This window comes from Rhodamnia argentea, chromosome 7 (assembly GCF_020921035.1).
Source record: "Rhodamnia argentea isolate NSW1041297 chromosome 7, ASM2092103v1, whole genome shotgun sequence".
Classification (NCBI taxonomy): Eukaryota; Viridiplantae; Streptophyta; class Magnoliopsida; order Myrtales; family Myrtaceae; genus Rhodamnia; species Rhodamnia argentea.
The window spans coordinates 3,593,774-3,617,732 of record NC_063156.1 but is presented as its reverse complement, the minus strand read 5'-3'; the positions used below and the strand labels follow the sequence as shown (position 1 = coordinate 3,617,732).

The window sequence follows — 23,959 nt, the reverse complement described above, 5'->3', positions numbered from 1 at the left end:
GCTAGAGAGAGAAAGGGTTCTTGAAAAATGAAGAAGAAGAAAGCCAAAATAATTAATATAGGTTAAAATAATTATTGGGTGGGATATTTTGGTGTCTTGAAAGTCAAGAGGGACAAATTGGTGATTTTCTCCACCAAAAATAGTCAAAATTCGGCCAAGGGGTAAAATGACCAAAATACCCTTCGTTCCAAGTTAAAAATGGGGTATTTTTCGAGGGTAAATGGGTCCTTTCCCATATCCAGTCCAAATCTATTTTTCCTGAACCTCTTTGGGGCGAACCGCGAAGGAATTGCACCCAGGATGAGGAAACGTCCAAAATTTTTATTTTTTTGAAACCCCTGAAGGTCCGACCTGCTGGATTACGGGATGTCATAGTGGGTCAGAGAAGAGAAGAAGAGAATGCCAGAAACCTTCCCTTGTTCCACCTGCGATTTTTAATTTTAGAGTTTTGGGTCTTTTTTTATTTTAATTTTTTTGGACAAAAATAACCTTGTTCAATCGCCGGAAATAGTTGCTGATAGCCGGATGAGGACCTCGGGCCCTTCATTGAAACAAGATTGGGCACTTTAGGCCCTTTTTTAAAACAAGATCCACTATGGACCCTTTTTTGAGAAAATGAAGCCACTTTGGGCCCTTTTTTGAATTTTTCCCTTTTCACTTAAAAGCATAAGTCAATGAGGGCCAACTATAGAGTGAAAAACATAAGTCGATGAGTTATGGGCCAACTCTAGAGCGATCATCGGCTTTGATACCAATTTGTTAGGGAGTGCGCAGTAGAAGCCCTAAACCTTTCGCTTAGGGAGATCGCTAAGAGAACACCCAAGTCCGAACCCGTTAAACTCAAAAGCTTAAGTCAATGAGTTATGAGCCACATTAATCCTTGTATTCTTTGATATGCTGATGATATCTCGCGATGCAAATTGAATTGAGTCATTAACAACCCCACTTTCGGCTCTGCCATATGGAGACTCAGGTCGATTGTGCGAATTAGATATTGCAACTTGTTTGATAAGGAGTACTGACATGATTAATGAGAAATGTCTACAAGAATCTGACCAGAGGCAGAAATGCTTGCAGAGAACTTATTGCATTAACCCATTCAATCCATGTATTATCGTCATGAGGAAAGAACTGTCAGTAATTATCTGTTTATGAACACATCTGATACATATAATGCTGTCATGGCAATTTGCTAACTGTGCCGAGCACTGTGACTTCTGCTGCAATGACACATGAATCGTCGGACACGCGTTCCCCAACCGTTTTCAGCGGCATGAAAGCCGGCCAACCCCAGTTCGTTATGGAGCTACTGAACCACATAGTCCAAGCTGCAAAGTAGCAATGACAAAGCAAGAGAGCAGAAAATTAGAGTCAGGAAATATGAGATGTTTCAGCGGTTTCTACTGATGCGGACTACATGAACAAATCGAATCCGGTCCTTGCTAACGGGTGCAATTTAATTAGCGCTGTATCGTGGTGAAAGAGAATCTCATCGTGCGATCGAACTCGAAATTACTCCGGCCATTCTGTTTGGCCTGCTGTTTATAAACACTTCACCTTCCGGCTGATGGTGTACAACGTTGTATGGGCCTTTCAACCGGATGACGAATCTCGCATTCACTTTCTGACCGGCAGCCAGTTTTTCCGCATCAACCAAGAAGAGAAACACCGAAAGGTTTTGGCCCCTGTTGGCCTGATTACCCCTCGGGTATAGCAACACCTTCCTGCGAAAAGATTGAAATTTTGTAATAAATCAACAAGAACAGGAGTTCATCATTGAAAGGAAGTTTGTAAATAGGAGCAACCATTTGTGGTCTCCAACAGTGAATGCCTCAGAGTACAGAGAATCTTCCCCCAAGCTTGGGAGCGTCAATATCTTCCATTCATGAGTGTACGATGTGCTCTCCTTGAGCGTCACACATTCGCCGACTCCCGAACTCTTGATGATAAAGACGTCCGCACCGAAGAAGCAGGTGTCGTCCACAAGGTACCCATTCGACCGGTCGGCGAAATTTTTAAGCGTCATGAATCTTGGGACTCCACATTCGGCTCTGAACGCGTGCAATCTCGCGACTCTCCCTTTGAATTCACAAGCGAAGATTGGTCGATTGGATGTTAGTGTTCAGGAGGTGATGATAACTTGCGTTTTTTTTTTTTTTTTGGGCAGTCATTGCTGTGCTTTTTACCTTGTTCAGTTAAATACCTATCGCAGATTTGATCATACAAAGAGAACCTGACGGCCACATGAATCGCCCCGCCAAGTTGGAAAGGAATCGTCCCGGAAGCCACCAGATATATGGAGATGTGGTCTTCTCCGTTTCGGCTCTTGTCTCCATTGGGATAGAGGATCAGTTTCCTGCAGAATCAAGACGCTTCCGTGATACAGCTTCTGATTGCTGAATCAACTTCTATTTTCACTACAGTCTCTTCATCACATAAAGAATACCTTGTTATGAACGAATTTACAAAACTACAAAAGGGTTCAAGCATCAGATTTTACAGCAGTAACAGAAGTTTAATGCCTGTAAAGCATTTAAACCATCTTCTGGAAGAAAGGCCTAAATTTGGAGCATGGCCATAGGTTTTCAAAGAAGTAACAACCTCTTCAAAAAATTAATTGACCGGTGTTCTTGTTCAGCGATGTCGAACCGCTGTATGTAGTTCTTTTAATACCTCTGAATTTGAGTGTGAGGTGGTGAAGCTAGAGAGAGGAGCGACGAACCATTGATAGCCTCCTGCTTCGAACTCGCTCGATTCATACTTGTCGATGTTGTTCTTCGCGAACAAAGAGAAGGACTTAATCTTGAGCACATAATGCGAGGGTGCAGCATCTCTAATCTCCTTCGTTGTAGCTGTGTCGACCGAAACCAGAAGAAACCGATCAACCAACGAGTTTTAATAGTACTTCAAGCCCGAGCGCAATTGAAAAATTCTATTTACACAGACGTTCTATTTACGACAAAATAAGACAGAAACTCATGCGACACATGAACTACGTGGGGTAATATTTGAGGCGACGTACCGCAGTCGGCTTCTCTGTGTATCTCGGAAGTCGTCATGTTCAGAGCCGGAGATGTTCGACTCGATCCGGAGCATGGAGGGTCGATCGAATGGTGGTTCTGGAGGTAATTCAAGGGGGATTATTTATAACGACAGCTTTTGCTTGTTCTTCGTTTTCAAGATGTAGTTTGCTTCATTCCCTTGGCTTCTGCAGGTTGCTTGATTCTGGAATTGTACCATTTTCGGGAATCGAGGAGGGCAGAGGGGAAGAACGGCCTGACTCTATCCAAATTCTTTGCTTTTCCCATCTTTATCAATTCACTAGATTCTTGGATTCTTGCCTGGCAAGAGAAAACATCATACAACGGAACTTATTTGATGCCCTTATTCATGGATGTTCTATGGTTCGGTACAGAAAATATGTAACGGTCCGGTTTAATCTCGAGCCGGATGAGTGATTTTACAAAAGATGGGAACTCGAAAAGCATTTCTAAAGTAAAAATTTTGCTCCGAAAGTATGATCATGAACGCTGCTTGCCGTGCTTTTTACTCTCAATTTCTGTGACCATACTATTGAAATTGCCCTTCTTATTTTGCATGGCAATTTTTTTTTCCACTAAAGTTTTTAGTCGGTCCAACCTTAAAAGAGCAGTCAGCCCTTTTTCCTCCTTGCCGTGATCTGCAAGAGTGGGACCCAAATTTTTTTTTAAATTTGTTTTTTTTTTTATTTGGTCAAATTTAAAACAACAAAATAATAAGAGAAAAAAGAAGCTTCTCTTTAGGTCCAAAATATAAAAAAAGAAAAAAGGCAAAGAAAAAGAAAAATTACGAAATTCTAAGATCGAAAATGAAAATCAAATTATTGCTACTTCCAAAGCAGAAGGAAACGTTTGGCTTCCCCCACTTCCCATCATCAATTCGTGTTCGTATAAAACGATCGAAACTTCGAGGTCAATCCAACCAGAAAAGCTTCATCATCCAAATCTCTGCCCATCTCGTCTCATCTCATCTTCGTCTCTGCGCGATTCTACGTTTAGATTCAACTCTCTGAAAACCCTAGGCACCGCCTTTTCCCCCCCACCACCTCCCCTCCGATCGCCGTTCCGCCGGGAGGATGGACGATTCCTGTGCCGTGTGCGCCGAGACGCTGGAGTGGGTGGCCTACGGCGCCTGCGGCCACCGCGAGGTCTGCTCCACCTGCGTCGCTCGGCTCCGCTTCATCTGCGACGATCGGCGGTGCTGCATCTGCAAGACCGACAACGATGTTGTCCTCGTCACCAAGGTTAGGAGGCCTCGAAGAATGACACGATCTTGGTTTGTCGATCGAAGTGAAGAAATTGGATTTTCGTGGTGGTGTTAGGTTTTCACTTTTTTTTTTGTTTGGTGGGTTGGGGGGGGATGTGTTTGCTGATAACTTGTGTTAGTAAGATTTCTATGCACGAACCAGTGTCATCCTTACTTGGAGCGAGATTGTAACGCATCGCGCCAGTGCCACTCAGATCAAAGATAATGCACCATGGGTTATGCCAGAAGTTCACGGTCCATGACTTTAGTCGAAATTAATCAGACTTGTGATAGTGTTGACGTGGTTTAAAGTCTCATTATATACTTTCGCCTTGCTTAGGCCCTGAGCTTAGTTTAACTGTGCAATTAGGCTTACTTTGAGTTGGACGTACAGACAAAGTGTTATCTTTGATCAACTATGTGTGTTCGTGTCATCTGCATTCCTCTAAAGGTTTGAATTCTGCACAGTTGAAATTCTCTCTGTAATTGGTTAAGAAACTTCATTGGCTATGGTGTTCTTATTAGTGTAGAGGGATTAAAAGCGGGATGGTTATCACGCACAATCAAATCTGACTTTAGCTAAACATGTAGATATATGCTCAAGGACTATGAGATACTTTTTCATTCACATAGTTACGGACTTTTGTTGAAGGGTCTATTTCTAGATGCTGATTTTTTTGGTGTGAGATCCAGATTAATCTGGTGAAGTATTATCTGTTTATTGACAATCTGTATTACAATCTTATGTGATTCGTTAGATCAATTGCAATATTCCCATAAGATATGCTGATTTTTGCAAATCGATATGATGTTTTATGAAGAGTTCGTTGATTTTAGATTCGATTCTGGTTGTTACAACTTGCTATAGAATTTTCTAAACTTACGCTGTCACTATTTCAGTTTGCCTTAGGAGTTATATCCGTTTCCTGGTTCGGGTTTTTGTTAATTGATTTGATTTTCTTTGTATTCTGTTCTAGCTGTGAATACTCTGCTTTGAATAGGCCTTATGATGCTGCTTTTTCAGGCATTAGGAGATTATACAAGGATGATCAACGATTTTTCAGTACTGCCTTCTGAACCAAAAGAAGGTCGTGTTGGGTCATATTGGTTCCATGAAGATACTCAGGCAATTTTTGATGATGTTGACCATTATAGGATGGTGAAGGCAATGTGCAAGCTTTCATGTAGCATTTGTGACAAATCTGAGGAGAAAACCAATGATGCCTCTAAACGTCGGGGGAGGTTTAGGAATATTGAACAGTTGAAGGGGCATTTGTTTCATCAGCATAAAGTACTCATGTGCAGCCTGTGCTTGGAAGGGCGGAAGGTGGGGAGATAAGTGGAATCTAACATGATACAAATAGATTTTAGATGGAATTCTTACCATGTGGCTTGCCTCCTTGGCTTTGTTTGTGCTTGATGTTCCGTTGTTTCTTGGTGATGCAGGTATTCATCTGTGAGCAGAAATTATATACTCGCTCACAGTTGAATCAGCACATAAGCACAGGAGATTCTGAGGTGGATGGAAGTGAGAGTGAAAGAGGCGGCTTCGCAGGGCATCCTATGTGTGAGTTCTGCGGAACACCTTTTTATGGGGATAATGAACTGTATACTCATATGTCGACAGAACACTATACGTGCTTTATTTGCCAAAGGTAAAATTTTACAGTATTACTAGGACTTACGGTACTATTTGAAATTCAGAATCTTCGGGAGTGCTCATCTTTACTACTGATTATGCAGGCAGCACCCAGGACAATATGAATACTTTAAGGGCTATGACGATCTAGAGGTAAGATATCAATGTTCATATATGTTCCTCTACGGTCTAACCTGAAGCGCATTTCTTACTTTCATTTTGGCCAAAGAACATCTTTTACATTTATGTATCATCAAAACTTGTTTCTCACAGATTCACTTCCGTCAAGAGCACTTCCTGTGTGAGGATGAGGCCTGCCTTGCCAAAAAGTTCATCGTCTTTCAATCTGAAGGAGAAATGAAGGTCTGTGATCATGGCTCATGAAATAGTCTGAATTGGACAATTGTTGGATTAGGAAAAAAAATTGCAATTATTTGTGCTTTGGTTTGCCATCATCTATTTAGTAGATATGCAGTGGCATTAGCAGTCCCTTTAATGTCATGTTTCTCTGATTATTTCAGCGGCATAATACCTTGGAACATGGTGGGCGTATGTCTCGTTCTAAGCGTAATGCTGCACTTCAGGTACATACGGTATATCATTATGAGTAATTCAGAGGGAAGAATAAATTAATGGTCGTGCATCCTAGCGTTTTTCAGTTAGTGACCCTACTGACGATCACTAGTTATTTGAGCATGCTTATTGGAATGTTGACTCTGTGTTATATATTGTTGGCTTTCTTCCCTTTCTTGATGCTTTGGCCAAATGTTGTTATTCCACTATTAGATACCCACCAGCTTTCGATACCGTCGGGGTAATGAACAAGATCGTCGCCGTGGAAGGGGTAGGACATTTCATCGTGATTTTGCTGAAGAGCAGATTTCAATGGCCATTCAAGCCAGTCTAGAGACTGCAAATGTTGATCGCCCTCGGCCTGATCCATCCTTATTGACCAATACACATAGAATAACTGATCCTGGAGACTTGGACGATATAGATCAAATAGTTCAGCCATTTGAGTCCTTAAACACAACTGATTCTGAACCTTCTGCAAGATATCTTGAAGCTTTGGGGCAAAAGTCTCAGAGCGGACCTCTACAAGAAACTGCCTTTCCTCCTCTCCCCATGGCTGCAAGTTCCAGTCAACAAGCAAACAAACGGGACTCTGAAGGTCTGTCAAATAGCACAATGGCTGCTCGTCTTCGACGCAAGAGTGTTAGAAGTCCAGCTCAGGCTTGGCCGGCTGCAAGTCGTCCATCATTCCCATCAACTTCTTCATCTGCGCATACAGCAAAGGCTCCCACTATGGCGACCCCTAGTACGAGTCATGGACCTACTTCATCAAGTTATGCTAGTTTGGCTAAGGGTCAGAGTCGGGCTACTACGGCTCATGCAGTTATGTCGGCTGGATCTTCCAAGCACACGGAAAGCAGTAGCACCAATAAGATAACCCACTCTTCATCAGCGCCTAATCTTGTTGAGAGGGCATCTATGGAGCCGTCTCCATCTGAATTTCCACCAGTCTCTGCTAGCCATGTGCGCAAAATGACTCCGACGAGCCAAGTTTTGCCAAAGGTGGAAGATGTCCATGCTGCAAACAAATCGCTGGTAGAAAAGATACGAGCTGCTGTAGATGATGACCAAGAGAAATTCACTGTTTTCAAAGAGATTTCTGCTCACTATCGTCAGGGTTCAATTGACACAGAAACCTACCTTGATTATGTGCAGAATTTTGGATTGTCACATTTGATTCTTGATTTGGCTAGACTATGCCCTGATACTAAGAAACAAAGAGAGCTTATTGAAACGCATAATGCTAGAATGCGAAAGAGTGGTGTCGGAGAAGGTGGTTGGAGTCGGGACATCTTCTTAGGGAATGGTGATGGTAATAGGAAAGGTAAGGCTAAGTCTGCTGGTGCTGTTGTTGGCAACCGGAAGAATAAGTTGGCTGATAGCATTATGAGCAGCGTTCAGGAGATGCAGTCAAAGTACAAGCTGTCAGACGAAGAGGTGGAGGTTTTATCAAAGGATGGATACCGATCTGTCAATGGGAAATCAAAGGTAGTGACTGATGCCGAGCAGAAATTATCACTGAGTTCTAGTAGTAAAACAAAATCAGAGGCATCTGCTGCTGCTGGTGGAACTAATAACAATGTCGGTGATGGAGGTGGAGGTGGAGGGAGTAAGCAGCGGAAGAAAACATCAAAATTTCACAGAGTTCGTTTGGGGGAGGACTCGAAGGCTGCAATACTAGACCTGAAGAACTCCGATTCCGATCCTGATCCAGTGGATAACAGATCAAAAGGAAGGGGAGAGCCTAATGGTGCATTGCCTGTGCGTGGGGTTTGGAAGAATGGCGGCGGTCAGAAGCTCTTCTCCTAGAAACACTCAAGTGGTTCTGCTGGTAGGAGTTTTGACTATGAAGCTCTTTGGGGTTTCCGGAGTGCATGACTGAACTCGAAACACATGAGAATGTCTATTTCTCTGAGCTCATCGTGTTTGTAAGCACCATGTTCGTTCAGTTTTCCAGGGCAGTTAGTTTAGGTGCTCAGTGAGCTATCCCTTTTTGCATCAAGTCTGATGGCTGAAGGCGTGGTGCTCGATAGTTGGCCATTTTTGATGCACATGGATTGCCTGGACCACAGCAAAGTGTGGATATACACAGGTTATTAAGGTTATTTTTCAGATGAGAATTACAGCTCTAGGTTTGATGATCGTAGTTTGGTTGACTTTTTGTTTCTGGTGCAAAGGTCCTCTGTTGTTATACCCTTTTGTCCAGATACTTCGTGCCCTTCACAAGCAGCTTCTTTAATCGCTGTTGATTTGGGTGCTGTTGACGAACTATACAGAAATGTCCGGTTTTGGTTGAAATACAGAATTATGCGGGATTCTCTTTTAACTGATTTGACAATATTTTCCCTACAGCATCAGCTTAATTTTTTTTTTCCAAACATCGGTTGTCTCTTGCCAAACTGAGTACTCCATGGCAATGTAAGTTCCTAGTCTGCTATCACTTGCTAAACGTAAACTATAGATTTGATGAGCGCGGCTATACGTGAGCATTTGGTATGGCCTGCATTTTTGTTGCCATTGTTCTCCATGAGCAATTAAGCTGGTTACTTGGTGAAGTGCCGCAAGTTTTCTTACATCAACTGTAGTTTTAGAGCTCTGGCTCTATCTCAATCTCGAGTACAAGCTCAACTTGCTGCTGACTTTATTTTCAACAATCGAGCCTGGTCCAGCTCAATTACACATAACACTTCATAGTTCATATTTGATTTTGACCCGGATATTCAAAATCATACGAGATCCAACTCCCAAGTCGAAATGACGTGAGTAGCAAATTCTGTGGAGCCTTGCTTAGGTTACTACCCTGGCGGTGGTTGTGGCCTTCAGATTCATTGTAGAGGCATTGGCCCTATGTTAAGACACATCTCGAAATTAAGTTTTGCCATCTGAAAAATCGGAAATCATGGTATGCAGTGATTTTTTTCTCCAGCGTTTCTTAGGACAAAACATCATCTGAAGATTAAGAGAGCTCCCCTGTAACATATATTTCTGGCAAACAAAAGCACTCCCAAGGCATGAGAAAATAAATCGAAAAAAGAGACCTACTGCCGCTCTGAATACTCTAGAAAAGAATGGCAGCGCAAGCAGTGCAACACGAAGAGACGGAACGGAAACGAATACTTCGGTTCACTGGGGCTTGCATAGGGAGCGAGCAAGCCTCAAGGTCACGGTAGTGAAAAAGGAAATTACACCGAATAGACATTCAATATCCCACGATGTACCATGTGGTGTGTACAATGTAGTTTGATTGAATTGACGCATGTATGATTCCAAATAGAAAGTTGCCAAGAGGACCATTATCGACACATCTAAATAATTTGCGAGCCAAAGGTTTTCTCACTACTGTAACACATGTACAGAAACCCGTCCTCGTCCTTGAACGATTCATATACAGAGTCCATCAAACTGGCTGCAGCAAACAGTCAAAAGAAGTTGGCAATAAATACAAAGCTTCCCCCCCGCATCTCATTCATACAGTTAAAAGACCGGAAAAGGCAAACTTACCTGTCTGCGGCAGCGTGTTCTTGACAAAGATGAAAAGAGCTTTTCCGGGAGCTACACGAAGCCTACTGCTCAAGATGTGGATGAACTGTCCAACAGACATGTCCCGAGGAACCAAAAACCTGTCGAAGCAAAACACGAAACAAAAAGCCGTGGTTATCGGACATAGCTGAATTAGTTTTGATTTTCATTTTCATTGTTGCGCTTGGAATACTGGTAGGAATAATACAGGGATAACATATTCCTGCTTCTCCCCATTCTTCTTCATCGAAGCACACCAACAATACCCGTTAATCGATTTTGCTCATCACCGGGGTCAATAAGAAGCTTTAAAGGACCTGAATGTTCCAACATCAGCTCTCATTTCTCAAAAAATTGCAGCGAGACGCTTAAGACAGTGGCCAAGACAAGACCATATGTCATCCAAGACAGTGGCTGGCTACCCGGTTTGCACGTCCCATTAGAAACCTTGAATGCCCACATAAACAACTACCCATCTATGCCAACACTTACCGTAGCGAAACCCGCATAGCATACAGCAAGGAAAATAAGGATATTTCGTGCTAGCCAGAAAGAACCACAGAGCTTGAGAATTACAATTAACAGTTAGGATGCGATGGAGCTGAGTGATGCTCATGTAAAGTTCGAATGCTTTCAGTTCAGAACATGCTCATACATTGCTCGTGCAAGAAAACTATATCTTTTGACTTACTTCCTTTTCTCCATATCAGGAAGTTTCGATCTTGAATATCTTTCCACGATTACCTGCAGAAATCGTTCAATCGCGTCAGGCGAACAACTTCGCTAAAAAAAAAAAAAAAAAAGAAGGAACATCATAAGCGGAAAACAAAGAAGAACGCCTTCTATTGAAGAAACAAATGCAACAATCGTTCAGGAAACACCATGTACAAAACCACATCCACATCCCAATATCACCAGCGTCGGAGCAATGCCGCGATGAACTACAAACGCCCCGAAAAGAAAGAGAGGAAAAGAGAAAGGAAAAGGGATTTCGACGAAGCTGGGGAGGAGGGGGGGACTCACAGGGACGCGATTGGGGTATTTGGCGATGATGTCGCGCGACTCGTCCAATCTTTCGTCTGTCATTGTTTTCAAGCATTTCAATCAAACACGCGACGATGTGCGTAACATCAATCGACACAGAGAGAGAAAGAGAGAGAGATGGGGGAACGAACCGAATGTGAACTCTTCCTTGAAGGAGATCATCTTCCCCATCATCTGTGCAGAAACCAGAGAGAGAGAGAGAGAGAGGGAGAGACGGGGTCTGGAAAGCTAGGAAGAGGAAGAACTGAAACGGCAACTTACAATCGATAAGAACTGTTTGCTGGGTGTTGTCGGTATCAAAATACTGTATGTATATATAGACGCGACGATCCGTATGAATGCGGGGATAGCTCAGTTGGGAGAGCGTCAGACTGAAGATCTGAAGGTCGCGTGTTCGATCCACGCTCACCGCATTTTTCCTTCTTCGCAAGCTTCTTCTTCCTTTTTTTTTTATTTTTCTTTTCTTTGGGTCGCAGCAAAAACCTCTCATGAACCTCCCGAAGCGCACACCGGCAGTTCTGCGAGCACGAGCAAGAGCTATAACCTACGCATTTCGCAGCGCAAATGGCGGAGGACCCCGCAGAGCAGCAGCAACGACGGGAATGGCGGATTCAGTGCGGACAGTACCTCGGAGAAATCTCCGCTCTCTGCTTCCTCCACCTCCCTCCCCCCCTCTCTCGCCCCTCTTCTCTCCCTCTCCTCCTCGCCGGTACTCTCTCTCTCTCCGAATCATCTCTTTGACTATAGCTTCCTACTGCTCCCAGACTCGAAATCACGAGCCCGACGTGCTCTTCCGTTTTCTGTTCGCAGGTTCCGGCTCGCAGATGTCGCTGTTCGAGCTGGTATCGGGGGCGATGATACGGACTTTCTACGTTTTCCGGGGGGTTCGCGTGCACGGAGTCGTCCTTGGCTCTGTCGATTTCCCCGGAGGATCGTCGTCTTCGATGCTTGATTACACTGTGGCCGTGTATGGAGAGAGGAGGGTGAAGCTCTTTCGCTTGTCTGTGCGACTAGGAAGGGAAGCTCGCGAGGAGAGTGAAACTGTGTTGTCGGCGGATTTGAAGTTGATTTCTCCGGTGCCGAGGTTGAGCCACTGGGTTATGGATGTCTGCTTCTTGAAGGTGAGGTTTCGGCCTTCTTCTTGGTTCGGCAAATGCTATTGTCCGAACTTTGATTGTTGTCTTGTTTCTTATGATGGTTTGATTGAGTCGTGAATTTGGTTAGTAGGACAATGGAACTTCTTCGAACGAGCTGAAGAGGTGTCTTACGGTTGCTATAGGATGCAGTGACAACTCCATACACCTTTGGGATGTCGATACATGTAGCTTGATTCTTGCAGTTTCTTCCCCTGGTTAGTCGTCGATTTGTTGCTCTTTTCTATTCTTCAGATCGTGTTGTAGTAGTACGAGGGTATTGCAGTTTCCTTGTGCATTTCAACTGCACGGAGTTGGGTACAGTGAGTACTCTGTACACATTTTATTTATTTGTAGATGTATAATTCGCAAGCCTCTTCCCCTTCTCCCAATTCCCTGCAAAAACAGAAATCAAAATAAAAAGGAAAAAGATTCAAGTTTTTCCTCATGTTTAACCTTGGGTTGGTTATTAATGTAGAGAGATGCCTTCTGTATTCCATGCGGTTGTGGGGTGACAATGTTGAAGATCTCCAAGTTGCATCTGGAACAATTTACAATGAGGTGGCAATCATTTGATCCTTAAACTTTTTGTGAATACGTATTGCTTGCGTTCCTATATTACTTCTTTTTGGTGAACATGTGATCACTTTGCCCCCTTGGACATTTGAGATTTATTGTGAAACTCGACTTTGCTGCATCATTTCTCCTCCATTAGTTGTTGCAAGAGGTGAATCTTTTTTTTTTTTGGGTCCATCAATTTTTTTTTTTTTTTAAACAATCATTCTTTTGGTTTGTTCATTTTGAGTTATTTAAATTAGGACATGACTTTGTTGAATTATCTCGTACCTGAAATTTTAGTGAAGGTCTGAGTTGGAAAGTTTTACTAGCTATTATCTTGCATCTTTTTGCTTCTGGTTGAAACTTAAGCAAATTGCCTGAATGAATTTCACAGATTTTGATCTGGAAAGTGGTTCCCCATCATGATGCTCCATCTTCGATTGAGCTCACAGGAGAAGGCCTCATAAACTCATGTGCTTGCAACTGTCTTGTCCATGAATGTCTTCCCTATGAAGCTTTTCACATCTGTAGACTTGTTGGGCATGAAGGTTCAATATTTCGAATTGCATGGTCCTCTGACGGCTCCAAACTGGTCTCTGTATCTGATGATCGCAGGTTGATTTTTTAATCCTGCAGCTCCAGTGTAATTTCTCAAAATTGCTTTGATGATGGAAAGTTCCTGATCCAGTTTTCTTATGCATGCAGTGCACGTATTTGGGAAGTTCATTGCAAGTCACGATATTCTAAAGATGCAGCAGAGATTGGATTGCTTTTTGGCCACAGTGCTCGAGTTTGGGATTGTTGTATATCTGATAATGTAAGGTTCGTTAACAGAGTGATATGAGACAGCTGAGAAGGCTAAGGAACAGAGATATTTCTAGAATTGCAATGATCTATTTTAAGCTGTGTGTAAGTGTTCTTTGAGTTGAGTGACATTGATCTTCCTCCTGTTATTCGCTTGTGGAATTCTGCTTTGACGATGGCTAAAAAGAAGTTGCTTTGGACTTTTAGTTGCTGCAACGGTGTACATCCAAGTTGGTGCAACATGAGCCATATTGGATTCGTCAAATGCAAACGGAAGGCTCTTTTGTGTTTTCATGAAATTGACATGTATTCTTGGAGATGTGGGGATTTAAAGGTTTGATCTTTGGCAATAATGTAAACTAAACAGCTATAATTTGCTAGTGCCAGAAGTTGTCTCTCACATCATATTTCTTTTCACTAGCATGTTGGAAGGTGTCTTTCTTTCCTAAATACATTAGTCGTCAAGCTGGTTCTTATTTAAAAAAAAAGCCTTGAAGTTGCATTGAATTCTAAATAGAGGCACAATAGGAACCGCATTGTAAGATCAAAGATCAGGCAACTGGTACTAGAGATTTGGTATTTGCTATAGATTAGTTCAAATGTCACCACCAAAAACATTAATGTGTTATGGTTTATATTTGCTCAATTGATGTTATGACCATCTTGTAAGAGTTTCTGTTCAGCAACTTGGGATCAAGTCCTCTTTATTCTTATGGCCGTCTTTTTGATGCTATGACTAACTTCTGTTTCTTGTGATTTTATTTAGTTGATTGTTACTGCTGGCGAGGATTGCTCATGTCGTGTGTGGGGACTGGATGGACGACAGCATGAAGTCATCCGGGAGCACATGTAAGCCACTACAGTTGTTCTTTTTTCCCCCCTTTTTCAGTGTCATCGTTGCCAACACATGACATGTGATAGTGGTGCTTGCGCCTTTTCAGTTATAGAGAAGATTACACTCGTACATCATTGACACCTTGCTTGCGAAGGAGAATGCTACAAAGCTGGAATAAAGCAAATCTAAATTCTCAACCCACATTGGATTTGTTGTGTCTTTATTTTTTTATAATGCCTCTAGGATTTATTTATACATTGAAGAAACAAATACCAATTGTCTGTATCCTGGTGAATTATTTATTTTTGGCCTTTCTTCTTTGGTAGAAGTATTTATTCCGGTCTATGACCATCATCAACAAATATCATTTGTATCTATGTAATGATGTGTTGGTATTGGCATGCCACTGTTATGTTTCAGTGGAAGGGGTATATGGCGGTGTCTCTATGATCCAAGGTCTTCACTCCTCGTCACTGGTGGTTTTGACTCTGCAATTAAAGTGCATAAACTGGATGCTTCTTTAGCTGAGGCTTCTGCAAAACAGTCAAACATACAAAACTTAAGAGATGGAACTGAGCTACTTATTGCACATCTTCCGAATTCATCAAGTCATAGCGGACACATGGACAGGTAATATTAGCTTGCTTTAGATTTGGAAAATCAAATTTCCGTTGTAGTGGACAATCTTCATAGGAATAGACTAAATATCTTCTTGTTAAATCACATTGTTCGTGTTCGATTACAATTGGGATCATTCTTCCAAAATTAAAAAATAAAAACTTCATGCATTTCTTCGAGAAAATCTGGGGAAGAAAATGAACTTGCTTTAGCTGGCCGACCGTCAAGAAATGACATGATTGAAGATCATTCTCCTAGGGTTTATAGTGAATCTGTTGTTATGCCGTTGCTTCATCAGATAGATGAGCAGGCTAAATGAGTTATAACTGAAGTCTGAATGCAGATGTTGCATGGACATTTTTCTGTGTTTGAAATGTGCTTTTAAGAAGTTCATATATCTATTTCTGTCTATATTTGGCACTTTATTTTTATCGTACTCTTATTCCGTACACCGTTATTGGTCTTGTAAGAGAGTCTAAGATAAAAGCTTAGGCTGTTAGGTGGAGGGAGACCATATGTATATAAAGAGCTTATTAACTCAATAGACAAGCGATGTGGGATACTTTAACTCCTTTTTCTCATTCAAACCAGACATAGAACGTACTTGGAAATGATGAATACGGAGCCTCACGTGCGATCCGAGGCAAAAAAAACCTCTAGTAACATGTCAATAAGTCCAATGTAAAAGCTTAAGTTATTAGGTGGAGAGAGATCACCTGAAAGAAAGATGATATTGGCCATGTATACAAGCAATGTGTGATACTTTAACAAAATTTCTTCTGACTTGTTGCAGCAAAAGTGAGTACGTCCGATGCTTGAGCTTCACATGTGAAGATGCATTGTATATTGCCACTAATCACGGATATCTGTATCATGCCAAATTGTGCAATGATGGCGATCTAAGGTGGACTGAACTTGTTCGAGTAAGTAATGATGTGCCAATTATTTGTATGGAACTGTTGCCCTCAAATCCATATGATCCTTGGAATGATGCTGATGATTGGGTTGCTGTCGGAGATGGCAAAGGATGGACAACAGTTGTCAGAGTTGTAAAGAATTCTGATTCTCCTAAAGTGAGCGTCAACTTCTCTTGGGCAGCTGAAATGGATCGACAGCTCTTAGGAATCCATTGGTGCAAGTCACTGGGACATAGGTAATACTCTCTTCTTGAACATTGGAACATGTCGATGAACTGCTAATAATTAAATTTTCAAAGGAATGACCAAAAGGTGGTGAAACCTCATAAATTAGTATTCATTCATTATTTTAGTTCCTTTTGGCCAACATTGTGGAGGAAAACATGAGTTTAGTTGTAGGGGTTGAACAAGGAGAAAGGGGCAGGCCTGGTAACACAAGAAGTACACGTTGGTTGGTTAGGAAAGAAATGCTTTCATCAAAACCCTGTTAGGCAGGTCGTTTTGGGGTGTTGGGAACAAAAATAGATGCTTCATTTAGGAGAACTATTTTTGTAAAATTAGTAAAAGCTCAAAGTCTAGTTTCCGAAACTATTGTCTACTGACGCACACGAGAGCTCTAGTCTCTGAAAAGCTAGCCTCTGCTATTTGTTTGTTGCTTATACTTATGGTGCTTGATTTTTTTTTATAGGTTCTTATAGTCGCCTTTGGTTTCCATACTGTCTAGGTTCATTTTCACTGCTGACCCTAGAGGAGCCATGAAACTTTGGAGATTGTTCGAGGTTTCGCAATCTAGTTCTCTTTATCCAGAAAGCAGTCCACAAATTTCCCTGATTGCTGAGTTCAAATCAGATTTGGGATCTCGAATTATGTGCTTGGATGTGGCATTTGAGAACGAGGTATATGCTTGTGATCATTATTATCATGCTTAAATGGCGTGACATTATCATCTATAAAAAAACTTATAAAAGAAACATAGAAGAAAGCTAAATGTTTGTTATATTATACAAGTGCTGAGTTCTTGAAAATGGTGTTATTTTGTTTGTCATAACTAACATTATCTGCTGCACTCCACTGACCACATCTTGAGGCTAACATTTAAGATATCATGGAACCATGACCTTTTTACACTTTTCGGAAAATTTTAGCTTTTATTCCAATCATCCAATGACATGCCCATTTCAACAGTCATAGTAAGCAAAATCCTTTTGTAGCAAGTGCATGATGATCTACTGTCACCAATCTTGGCCATTGCTGATAGCCGTCAGTGTCATGATAAAAGGAAAATCAACTTCCTTCCATTATAGCTGCAGGCTTCATCAAATCAATCTTTCAAAATGAGTAATTTCTGCAACACATATTTGGTTTGACACTTCTTTTAGGAAAACCAACCTTATTATCAACTAGTCTGTATTATGCAGAGTCCAAATGGACATGATCATCTGGCTTGATGTTGCAGCTGCTGATCTGTGGGGATCTACGGGGTAATCTGGTTCTGTTCCCTTTATTAAAGGACCTGCTGTTAAATACCTTTGCCATGTCAGCTGCAAAAATATCTCCAGTAAACCATTTTAAAGGAGCTCATGGCATCTCAGCAGTTTCCAGCATTTCAGTGGCTCACATGAGCTTCAATCACATTGAATTACATTCTGTAAGACCTTCAATATCTGCGTCTCTCTTGAGGCAAACATATATTGACATAATTCCATGGAAATGGTGTCTGCCGGGTTATGGTTACATTGCATGACACACACTCTTTGTGGTTTCAGACCGGAGCTGATGGATGCATATGCTATATGGAATATGACAAAGGTCTGCAATCTTTGAATTTTGTAGGGATGAAGCAGGTGAAAGAATTAAGCATGATTGAATCTGTTTCCACTGAAAATGAATCTACCAGTGAACGAACAAGTGGCAGTTATGCATCTGGTTTTGCATCCACCGATTTTATAATATGGAACTTAGTAACTGAGGCTAAGGTTCTCTTGCTTCCTCGTTATTTATTTGTATCATTTTTACTTGTTACTTGTTACTTTTCTTCGCTTGTTCATGTCATGAGATAAAGATTTGTTTTAATTTCTTACATTGCCATTGGAACAGGTCGTGCAAGTTTCGTGCGGTGGCTGGCGGCGTCCACATTCTTATTATCTGGGTGATGTACCAGAGATGAAGAACTGCTTTGCCTATGTCAAGGTTTGTTCATGTTATCATATTGAAATGAGATCACATTGGAGATAGAAATAGAGAATTGCGCTGGAAATCTGTTCCTAGAATTATCTGACATCACTTATTTGGTTGTCGGAATTTGTCTGTGGAAAAGTCTGACCTCACTTTATTTGATTGTCTAAGACACTTTCACCACTAGTTGGTTGTCTCCAGCTACTGAACAATTGCGACTTGCAGCACGTCTCACCTCATAATTGGGGCCTGCTCTACTCAATATGACATAATTCACCATAACAAACTTCTGGGGACTTCTCTTTCATCGAGTCATAGGAGAAAGCCTTTCCAAAGAATGGAAATTTTGGCCCATGAATTGATCATTCAAGTTCATAATGTCCTCACCCTTTTCCCATGCAACGGATCTTTGTAGAATTGACATGTGGAACAGAAAAATCTTATTCCACTAAATACAGTTGGGTACATGACTCATCTTATGCCCTTTTTTGTTAAGTTATAGTCTGATCCAAGGGCTACAATCTTATTCCAGCAGGTGAGGTTGGCTGCATGAACCATCTTATACCTGTATTCTCTGTCTTGTATCAAGTTTCTTTAAGATCCAAGGGCTCAAGATTTTATTTTTAGTCTCTATTCACATCTTTTTAAGGTCTTCTCCTAATTTTTTTTATTTTTATTTTTACATCTTGGCCGCTGTCCACTGTAAGATTTGTCTTGTAGTTAGATGCTTCCACCATGCATTGACGCAGTTTTCCCTCTAAAAACAGGCTCTCTTTTGTATATGCTTGTTGTTCTGGTCAAGATTTTTTTTGTGAAAATGACATATGGCTTCTACTTTCAAATATAGTTTTCATTCTAACTTGTCCATTCCAGGATGACATTATTTACATCCACAGACACTGGATAATGGACTCAAAGGACAAGATACTCCCTCAAAATCTACGTTTGCAGTTCCATGGAAGGGAGGTGCATTCTTTATGCTTTGTTACTGGAGATTTTCAGCTCAGAAAAAACAAACAATCTAGTTGGATTGTAACTGGTTGTGAGGACGGGACAGTGAGGCTGACTAGGTATTGTAATGACTCTGTGACAATTTAGATTGACGTAACTCTACGTTTGTTAACACTTAGACAGTTTCTTGAAACTTTAAGATAGAGGTTGTTTGTTTCTACTTGAACATAGCTGGTAATAGCCACAATTGATGTAACTGTGGCAGATGCAGCGCAGTGGATCTCTGGATAAAAGTACATGTGCAATAAGCTGGCTTTTGTCAGAATCACCAAACCAAAATAAGCTTCCTAGAGTCTCTCGTGTTGTGAATTCTTCCCTTAAGTGATGTCTCTTTCTAGTTCCCCACCATAACACATGCTATCTTTAGAACCTAGTTTGGCTATGCGATGCTCGGTTGGACCTTGTGCTCATTTTCCTTTTATCTGTTGGTTCTTTCTCAATTTGTTTCTGTCCCCTTTTTTTCTTTTATTTTTATCTTTTTTGGTTTCTATCAGAATCTTGATGCCAATTTAGACATCCTCAGTAAGAAATTTTGCTTAATTAATCTGGGAAACAAGGTTAGAACAACTGCATAGGGTAGTGAAAAGCATTTTGTATCTAGATTTTGAATCTCGCATCTCAGTTTTTATCCTTGATAACTCTGGATTTCGTTTTTGATATTGTGGAACTAAAAATTGATGATTAGTAATCACAAAGAAAGAAATCTCATCGTCCACCTGCCAAATTTTATGGAGTCACATAATATTGTTGAACTTATTGATGAATATGCAATGACAAATCATAGTCATATAGTGACCTGCCTGACATCCAACCATCTATTCCTAGGGATCATGCAGATTTAAACCAGTTCCAATAGTTTGGTTTCATCTGTCTCTTCTCACGAGCATTTAGTAATGCAAACTGAAGAATACCCAACTCATATACTGAGCTAATTTAATTGTGCCTGATTTAGGTATACTCAGTGCACTGACAATTGGTCTTCATCCAAATTACTTGGGGAGCATGTTGGCGGATCTGCTGTCAGATCAATATGTTGTGTTACGAATATCCATACAACCTCATCGGGTTCTAACCTGTCTGATCTAGGGGACATAGAGAACCTTCCGAAGGATCTCAAGGGAATTCTCATGGAGGATGAACATAATCCGTCTTTGCTTATTTCTGTTGGCGCAAAGCGTGTTCTGACTTCTTGGCTGCTGAGAAGAAGAAAACCAGATGGGATAGAAGGTGGTGTTACTGATTTACGATTACTGGATGCCAAAAATGGCTCATTGCTTTCATCAGCTGGGTCCTCTACATTTTCTTTCCAATGGCTTTCTACGGACATGCCAGTTAAGTATTCAGTGCCTTCCAAAAAACCGGGAAGCATTGAAAAGCTAATTGGTGTCAGAGACACCAACGTAAGATCTAAACCACTTCTGCCTGATAATGAGGCTCTGCTGTTAAAAGGATCTGCAGGTGATAAAAATGAAGATGACTGGAGATATCTAGCTGTGACTGCTTTTCTCGTTAGACATTTTGGTTCTAGGTAAGCATATTCATATCTGTTTTGTTTTGTAACTTTCGCAAATTCTGATGCATTTTGTCTTACCTTCCTTTCTGTCTTCGTTTCAGGTTGACTGTCTGTTTTATTGCCGTTGCTTGTTCAGATGCTACACTTGCAATACGAGCCCTTGTCTTGCCCTACCGTCTGTGGTAATTGCTAGGAGCATATAAGAATGGTTCCTTGTCTACTTTTCCTATTTTCCTCTTACTCAGATATAGTCATTCATTCTCCATCCTCTTGCAGGTTTGATGTTGCTCTGATGGTTCCTCTATCATCACCAGTTCTATCGTTGCAGCATGTCATCATTCCAAGACATCAACTATCAGATGGTTGGTTGTTTACCTGAAATCATAGTTTAGCCTATGTTGACAGCGCTGTCATTCATATCAGATGTGCAATTTATACATTATATGTCAAATCTTAATAGAAACCAATCATACTTAGCACAGCTTAGGCGGCTGATGTCCACAATATCTCGACTCAAATGCTATTGTCTTCTACATCTATGATCTTTGGAGAAGTTATTTTTAGTCAGGTTTCATCTTATTCATGCTTGATGCCATGTATTCCTTCCAAGAGTTGTTAATTTGACCTTTTATTTTGAATTCCAGAAAATGTGCCGATTGGGAATGTATATGTCGTGGTTAGTGGAGCCACTGATGGGAGTATTGCCTTTTGGGATTTGACTCGAAGTGTCGAAGCTTTTATGAGGCGGTTGTCCAATATCCATCTAGAAAAGTTCATGGATTGTCTGAAACGGCCACGGACTGGGAGAGGAAGCCAGGGTGGAAGATGGTGGAGGTCGCTAAGCAGAATTGCTTGTAAGGAACAGCCAATCAACGATCCTGTTACCGTGAAAACTGTAAAGGAACTAAATGGGAAGTTGACCGGTGATGTTGCCTTTGGGTCTTCATCTTCTATGCTGGATGCGTCCCCTGAGTTAGATAGCAATGCAGCTAATTCCTCATTTGAGATTATTGAAGTTAATCCTATTCGTGTTCTTAAGGGTGTTCACCAATCTGGTGTGAATTGTCTCCATGTTTGTGAAACGAAGCATGGCCAAAGTTCCAATAGTCGTTTTCTGTACCAATTAGTCAGCGGTGGTGATGATCAAGCACTTCATATTCTTAAATTTGAGGTGTCAGTACAGTCTCCAGTCCAAGATTTTGATGTTCCAAGTTCAGATATCCGAAATTCTGTACTCGTGGAGGAATTTCCTCATTATGAGCAGAACCAGAAATCCAAGTGGACGATGGAATTCATTTCTCAAGAGAAAATTGCTTCTGCTCACAACTCTGCTGTAAAAGGTAAGAGGTTACATCTCTTTTTCGTTATTTCTTTATATGAGATTTAAGTTAATTGCCTTCTCTTGAGATTGAACATGTAAATCAAGTGGTAGATATGTAGGTTCTTGATTCTATATTTGTCAAAGCTGCGTGTCTTCTGCAATTATTTCTTCTTCCGACCTTTACATCCCTTAGCTCCGAACTTTCTGAGGTCAATCATCATGATTTGTCAATTTTTCCTCAAGAGAATAATGTTTCCTCCAAACTACATATTTTTGCGCATCTTTGAGAATATTTGCTTTTTCCCTGTCCCTATGTCTTCAATTTTGTTTGCACATGGTCAACTCCAAATTATACGATTAGGGATGCTACCCATTTCTAGAACATCTTTTCCTCTTTTAGATAGTTGCTGGTTGAATTTTCTGCAAGTTCTAACTTCTCAGATGAAACATGCAACACCCCTCGAACGCCTTCGTCTTCTGCAAGTTCTAATTGTAGTCATTGTTATCAAGGCGTGTGGACAGACGGCGATTGGGTTTTCTCGACGGGTCTTGATCAGCGTGTCAGGTGCTGGATTCTCAAGGAACACAGTACACTCAAGGAGCTTGCTCATTTTATCATCAGTGTGCCAGAGCCAGAAGCGCTGGATGCAAGATCCTTCAGCCGGTTAGTGATGCACATTCCCTCTATGCTATAATCATAGTTAGTGTGAAAAAAGTGAATAAAACTGTGCAGCTCAAAATTCTCTTCTGGCAGTTTCTAAAGCTGCTGTTTTTCCTAATCCCATTGCAGGAACCAGTACCAAATAGCAGTAGCTGGAAGAGGGATGCAGATGATCGAATTTCATGCGCCTTCTGAGTATCGGTAACAATGATCAAGGCTTTTTACCCTTTCCTTCTTTTTCCCTCCTAAAAGTTCTTAGGGGCAAAGCCAAAGGTTTATCCCACATTCGGTTTGACATATAAATTGAGAGTGTGACTACACATAATTAAAATGGCCCATCAACAGTGAGTTGCATCTACCAGTCGTCTCTTTTTCCTTGGTATCTCAGCACATACCTGTCTAAATTCTGGGTTCTCATTTCACTCTCTAGACTTTATTGCTTGGAAAGATAGCAGCAAATCACTAGGTCTTCCATTTTATGATGCGGATAATTCTCTTCTATTGTGATATGCCGGCACGGATCATGGATCATGATTCCCTCCAGTAGATGCTTTGATTAGTTGTTCTCCAGTCCTTGTCACCTTTACCTTATTTGCCGAGCAAGTAAGGAGTTGGATCTTTGTGTGCAGTGGAGGAGGCGGTTCCCCATCGTGTTTTTTATTATGTGAAGCAAAGCTTAGTTTTTACTTCCCTGTGGGCGTCGGCCGAGGAAAAAGGCAAAGGACCCCGAGGTGAAGTATCGTCTCATTCAAGCTGGGCCTCTTTGTCTGAATTGGACCAGGAGTTTCCCTGTAAAGGAAGAAGACAAAAGTAGGCTCATCGCCATTGAAAGCTCCTAAAAAAAATGAAGAAAACGAACTTAAAGGTGTCGGTCCATAGAAAAACCAAAAGCATAACGAAGAAATGCAAAAAAAAATATGGGATCTGGAAGTTGCAGTCAAGCGTCAACCACATACTTGGAAACAGGTCACTCTCTATTGATTGTAAGTGCTCAACAGCGTAAACAGTCGTGGCTCCTAACCCCCTCAGCCTCATATCTCTCCCCATGTGAGGCTTAGAGATCGCATTTATGTTTCCCCATGTTCTCGTTGCATCTAGGAATTGAAAGACTCAGAGTAAATCCATGTTATCAATGCCTTAATGTTTGTGATATCGACCTCTATCTAATCGGAGCGTGATTTTGATCGAGCCATTTTGATTTTGGAGCCGAGTAGAGTTCATGCAGTTCGGCTCGACTTGGTTACTTTTGACCTCTAATCAAAGTGCTCTTTTTTTTCTTCCCATCACTCTTCAAGATTGGTCACGAGTCTAAGACAACGGATCATTGGGAGAAGTCGTGGGGAGCACCTAGCAA

At 41.3% G+C, this 23,959-nt stretch overlaps 4 protein-coding genes and 1 non-coding gene across 6 annotated transcripts; 3 read left to right on the top strand and 2 right to left on the bottom strand.

The window, feature by feature from the left end:
- Positions 1-1,052: 1,052 nt before the first annotated feature.
- LOC115756274 lies at positions 1,053-3,228 on the bottom strand. The gene is made up of 6 exons (XM_048283062.1): positions 3,023-3,228; positions 2,723-2,852; positions 2,187-2,356; positions 1,806-2,079; positions 1,558-1,724; positions 1,053-1,328 (listed from the first exon to the last, which is right to left on the bottom strand). Exons 1-6 carry the CDS (start codon positions 3,057-3,059, stop codon positions 1,180-1,182), a joined length of 927 nt encoding a protein of 308 aa, XP_048139019.1. The 5' UTR covers positions 3,060-3,228; the 3' UTR covers positions 1,053-1,179.
- Positions 3,229-3,895: 667 nt separating this feature from the next.
- Positions 3,896-8,826, top strand: LOC115756247 (E3 ubiquitin-protein ligase HEL2). Its single transcript, XM_030695948.2, has 7 exons — positions 3,896-4,282; positions 5,309-5,611; positions 5,731-5,939; positions 6,028-6,076; positions 6,197-6,286; positions 6,445-6,507; positions 6,710-8,826. Exons 1-7 carry the CDS (start codon positions 4,115-4,117, stop codon positions 8,303-8,305), a joined length of 2,478 nt encoding a protein of 825 aa, XP_030551808.1. The 5' UTR covers positions 3,896-4,114; the 3' UTR covers positions 8,306-8,826.
- Positions 8,827-9,655: 829 nt separating this feature from the next.
- On the bottom strand, positions 9,656-11,334 carry LOC115756250 (autophagy-related protein 8i-like). The gene is made up of 5 exons (XM_030695954.2): positions 11,191-11,334; positions 11,039-11,094; positions 10,707-10,759; positions 9,998-10,116; positions 9,656-9,902 (listed from the first exon to the last, which is right to left on the bottom strand). The coding sequence occupies exons 1-5, from the start codon at positions 11,231-11,233 to the stop codon at positions 9,802-9,804; spliced, it is 372 nt and encodes a 123-aa protein (XP_030551814.1). The 5' UTR covers positions 11,234-11,334; the 3' UTR covers positions 9,656-9,801.
- Positions 11,335-11,399: 65 nt separating this feature from the next.
- TRNAF-GAA lies at positions 11,400-11,472 on the top strand. Its single transcript has one exon. It is a non-coding gene; the product is annotated as a tRNA-Phe (tRNA).
- Positions 11,413-22,974, top strand: LOC115756249 (WD repeat-containing protein 6). Of its 2 annotated transcripts, none has more exons than XM_030695952.2 (20): positions 11,413-11,768; positions 11,870-12,180; positions 12,287-12,410; positions 12,671-12,753; positions 13,145-13,365; positions 13,456-13,567; positions 14,321-14,403; positions 14,810-15,019; positions 15,801-16,160; positions 16,649-16,820; positions 17,381-17,572; positions 17,691-17,768; positions 18,022-18,114; positions 18,973-19,169; positions 20,063-20,638; positions 20,725-20,805; positions 20,900-20,985; positions 21,268-21,963; positions 22,455-22,608; positions 22,735-22,974. In XM_030695952.2, exons 1-20 carry the CDS (start codon positions 11,624-11,626, stop codon positions 22,808-22,810), a joined length of 4,050 nt encoding a protein of 1,349 aa, XP_030551812.1. In that variant the 5' UTR covers positions 11,413-11,623; the 3' UTR covers positions 22,811-22,974. The 2 variants fall into 2 exon arrangements, with proteins under 2 accessions (XP_030551812.1, XP_030551809.1); XM_030695949.2 differs by having other exon boundaries at positions 11,414-11,768; positions 17,691-17,900.
- The last annotated feature ends 985 nt before the right edge of the window (positions 22,975-23,959 follow it).

Excerpts from the sequence above, each read along its gene's own strand:
- LOC115756274 (XM_048283062.1), bottom strand. The coding sequence starts at position 3,059 with ATGACGACTTCCGAGATACACAGAGAAGCCGACTGCG. Across the intron at positions 2,080-2,186 it reads TAGGTATTTAACTGAACAAG|GGAGAGTCGCGAGATTGCAC; the intron begins GTAAAAAGCACA and ends GTGAATTCAAAG. Across the intron at positions 1,725-1,805 it reads ACTGTTGGAGACCACAAATG|GAAGGTGTTGCTATACCCGA; the intron begins GTTGCTCCTATT and ends ATCTTTTCGCAG.
- LOC115756247 (XM_030695948.2), top strand. The coding sequence starts at position 4,115 with ATGGACGATTCCTGTGCCGTGTGCGCCGAGACGCTGGAGTGGGTGGCC. Across the intron at positions 5,612-5,730 it reads TGTGCTTGGAAGGGCGGAAG|GTATTCATCTGTGAGCAGAA; the intron begins GTGGGGAGATAA and ends TTGGTGATGCAG. Across the intron at positions 6,287-6,444 it reads AATCTGAAGGAGAAATGAAG|CGGCATAATACCTTGGAACA; the intron begins GTCTGTGATCAT and ends TGATTATTTCAG.
- LOC115756250 (XM_030695954.2), bottom strand. The coding sequence starts at position 11,233 with ATGATGGGGAAGATGATCTCCTTCAAGGAAGAGTTCACATTCG. Across the intron at positions 11,095-11,190 it reads CAAGGAAGAGTTCACATTCG|ACGAAAGATTGGACGAGTCG; the intron begins GTTCGTTCCCCC and ends AAACAATGACAG. Across the intron at positions 9,903-9,997 it reads GAACACGCTGCCGCAGACAG|CCAGTTTGATGGACTCTGTA; the intron begins GTAAGTTTGCCT and ends TGTTTGCTGCAG.
- LOC115756249 (XM_030695949.2), top strand. The coding sequence starts at position 11,624 with ATGGCGGAGGACCCCGCAGAGCAGCAGCAACGACGGGAATGGCGGATT. Across the intron at positions 16,821-17,380 it reads ATGTGGCATTTGAGAACGAG|CTGCTGATCTGTGGGGATCT; the intron begins GTATATGCTTGT and ends TTGATGTTGCAG. Across the intron at positions 19,170-20,062 it reads GGGACAGTGAGGCTGACTAG|GTATACTCAGTGCACTGACA; the intron begins GTATTGTAATGA and ends TGCCTGATTTAG.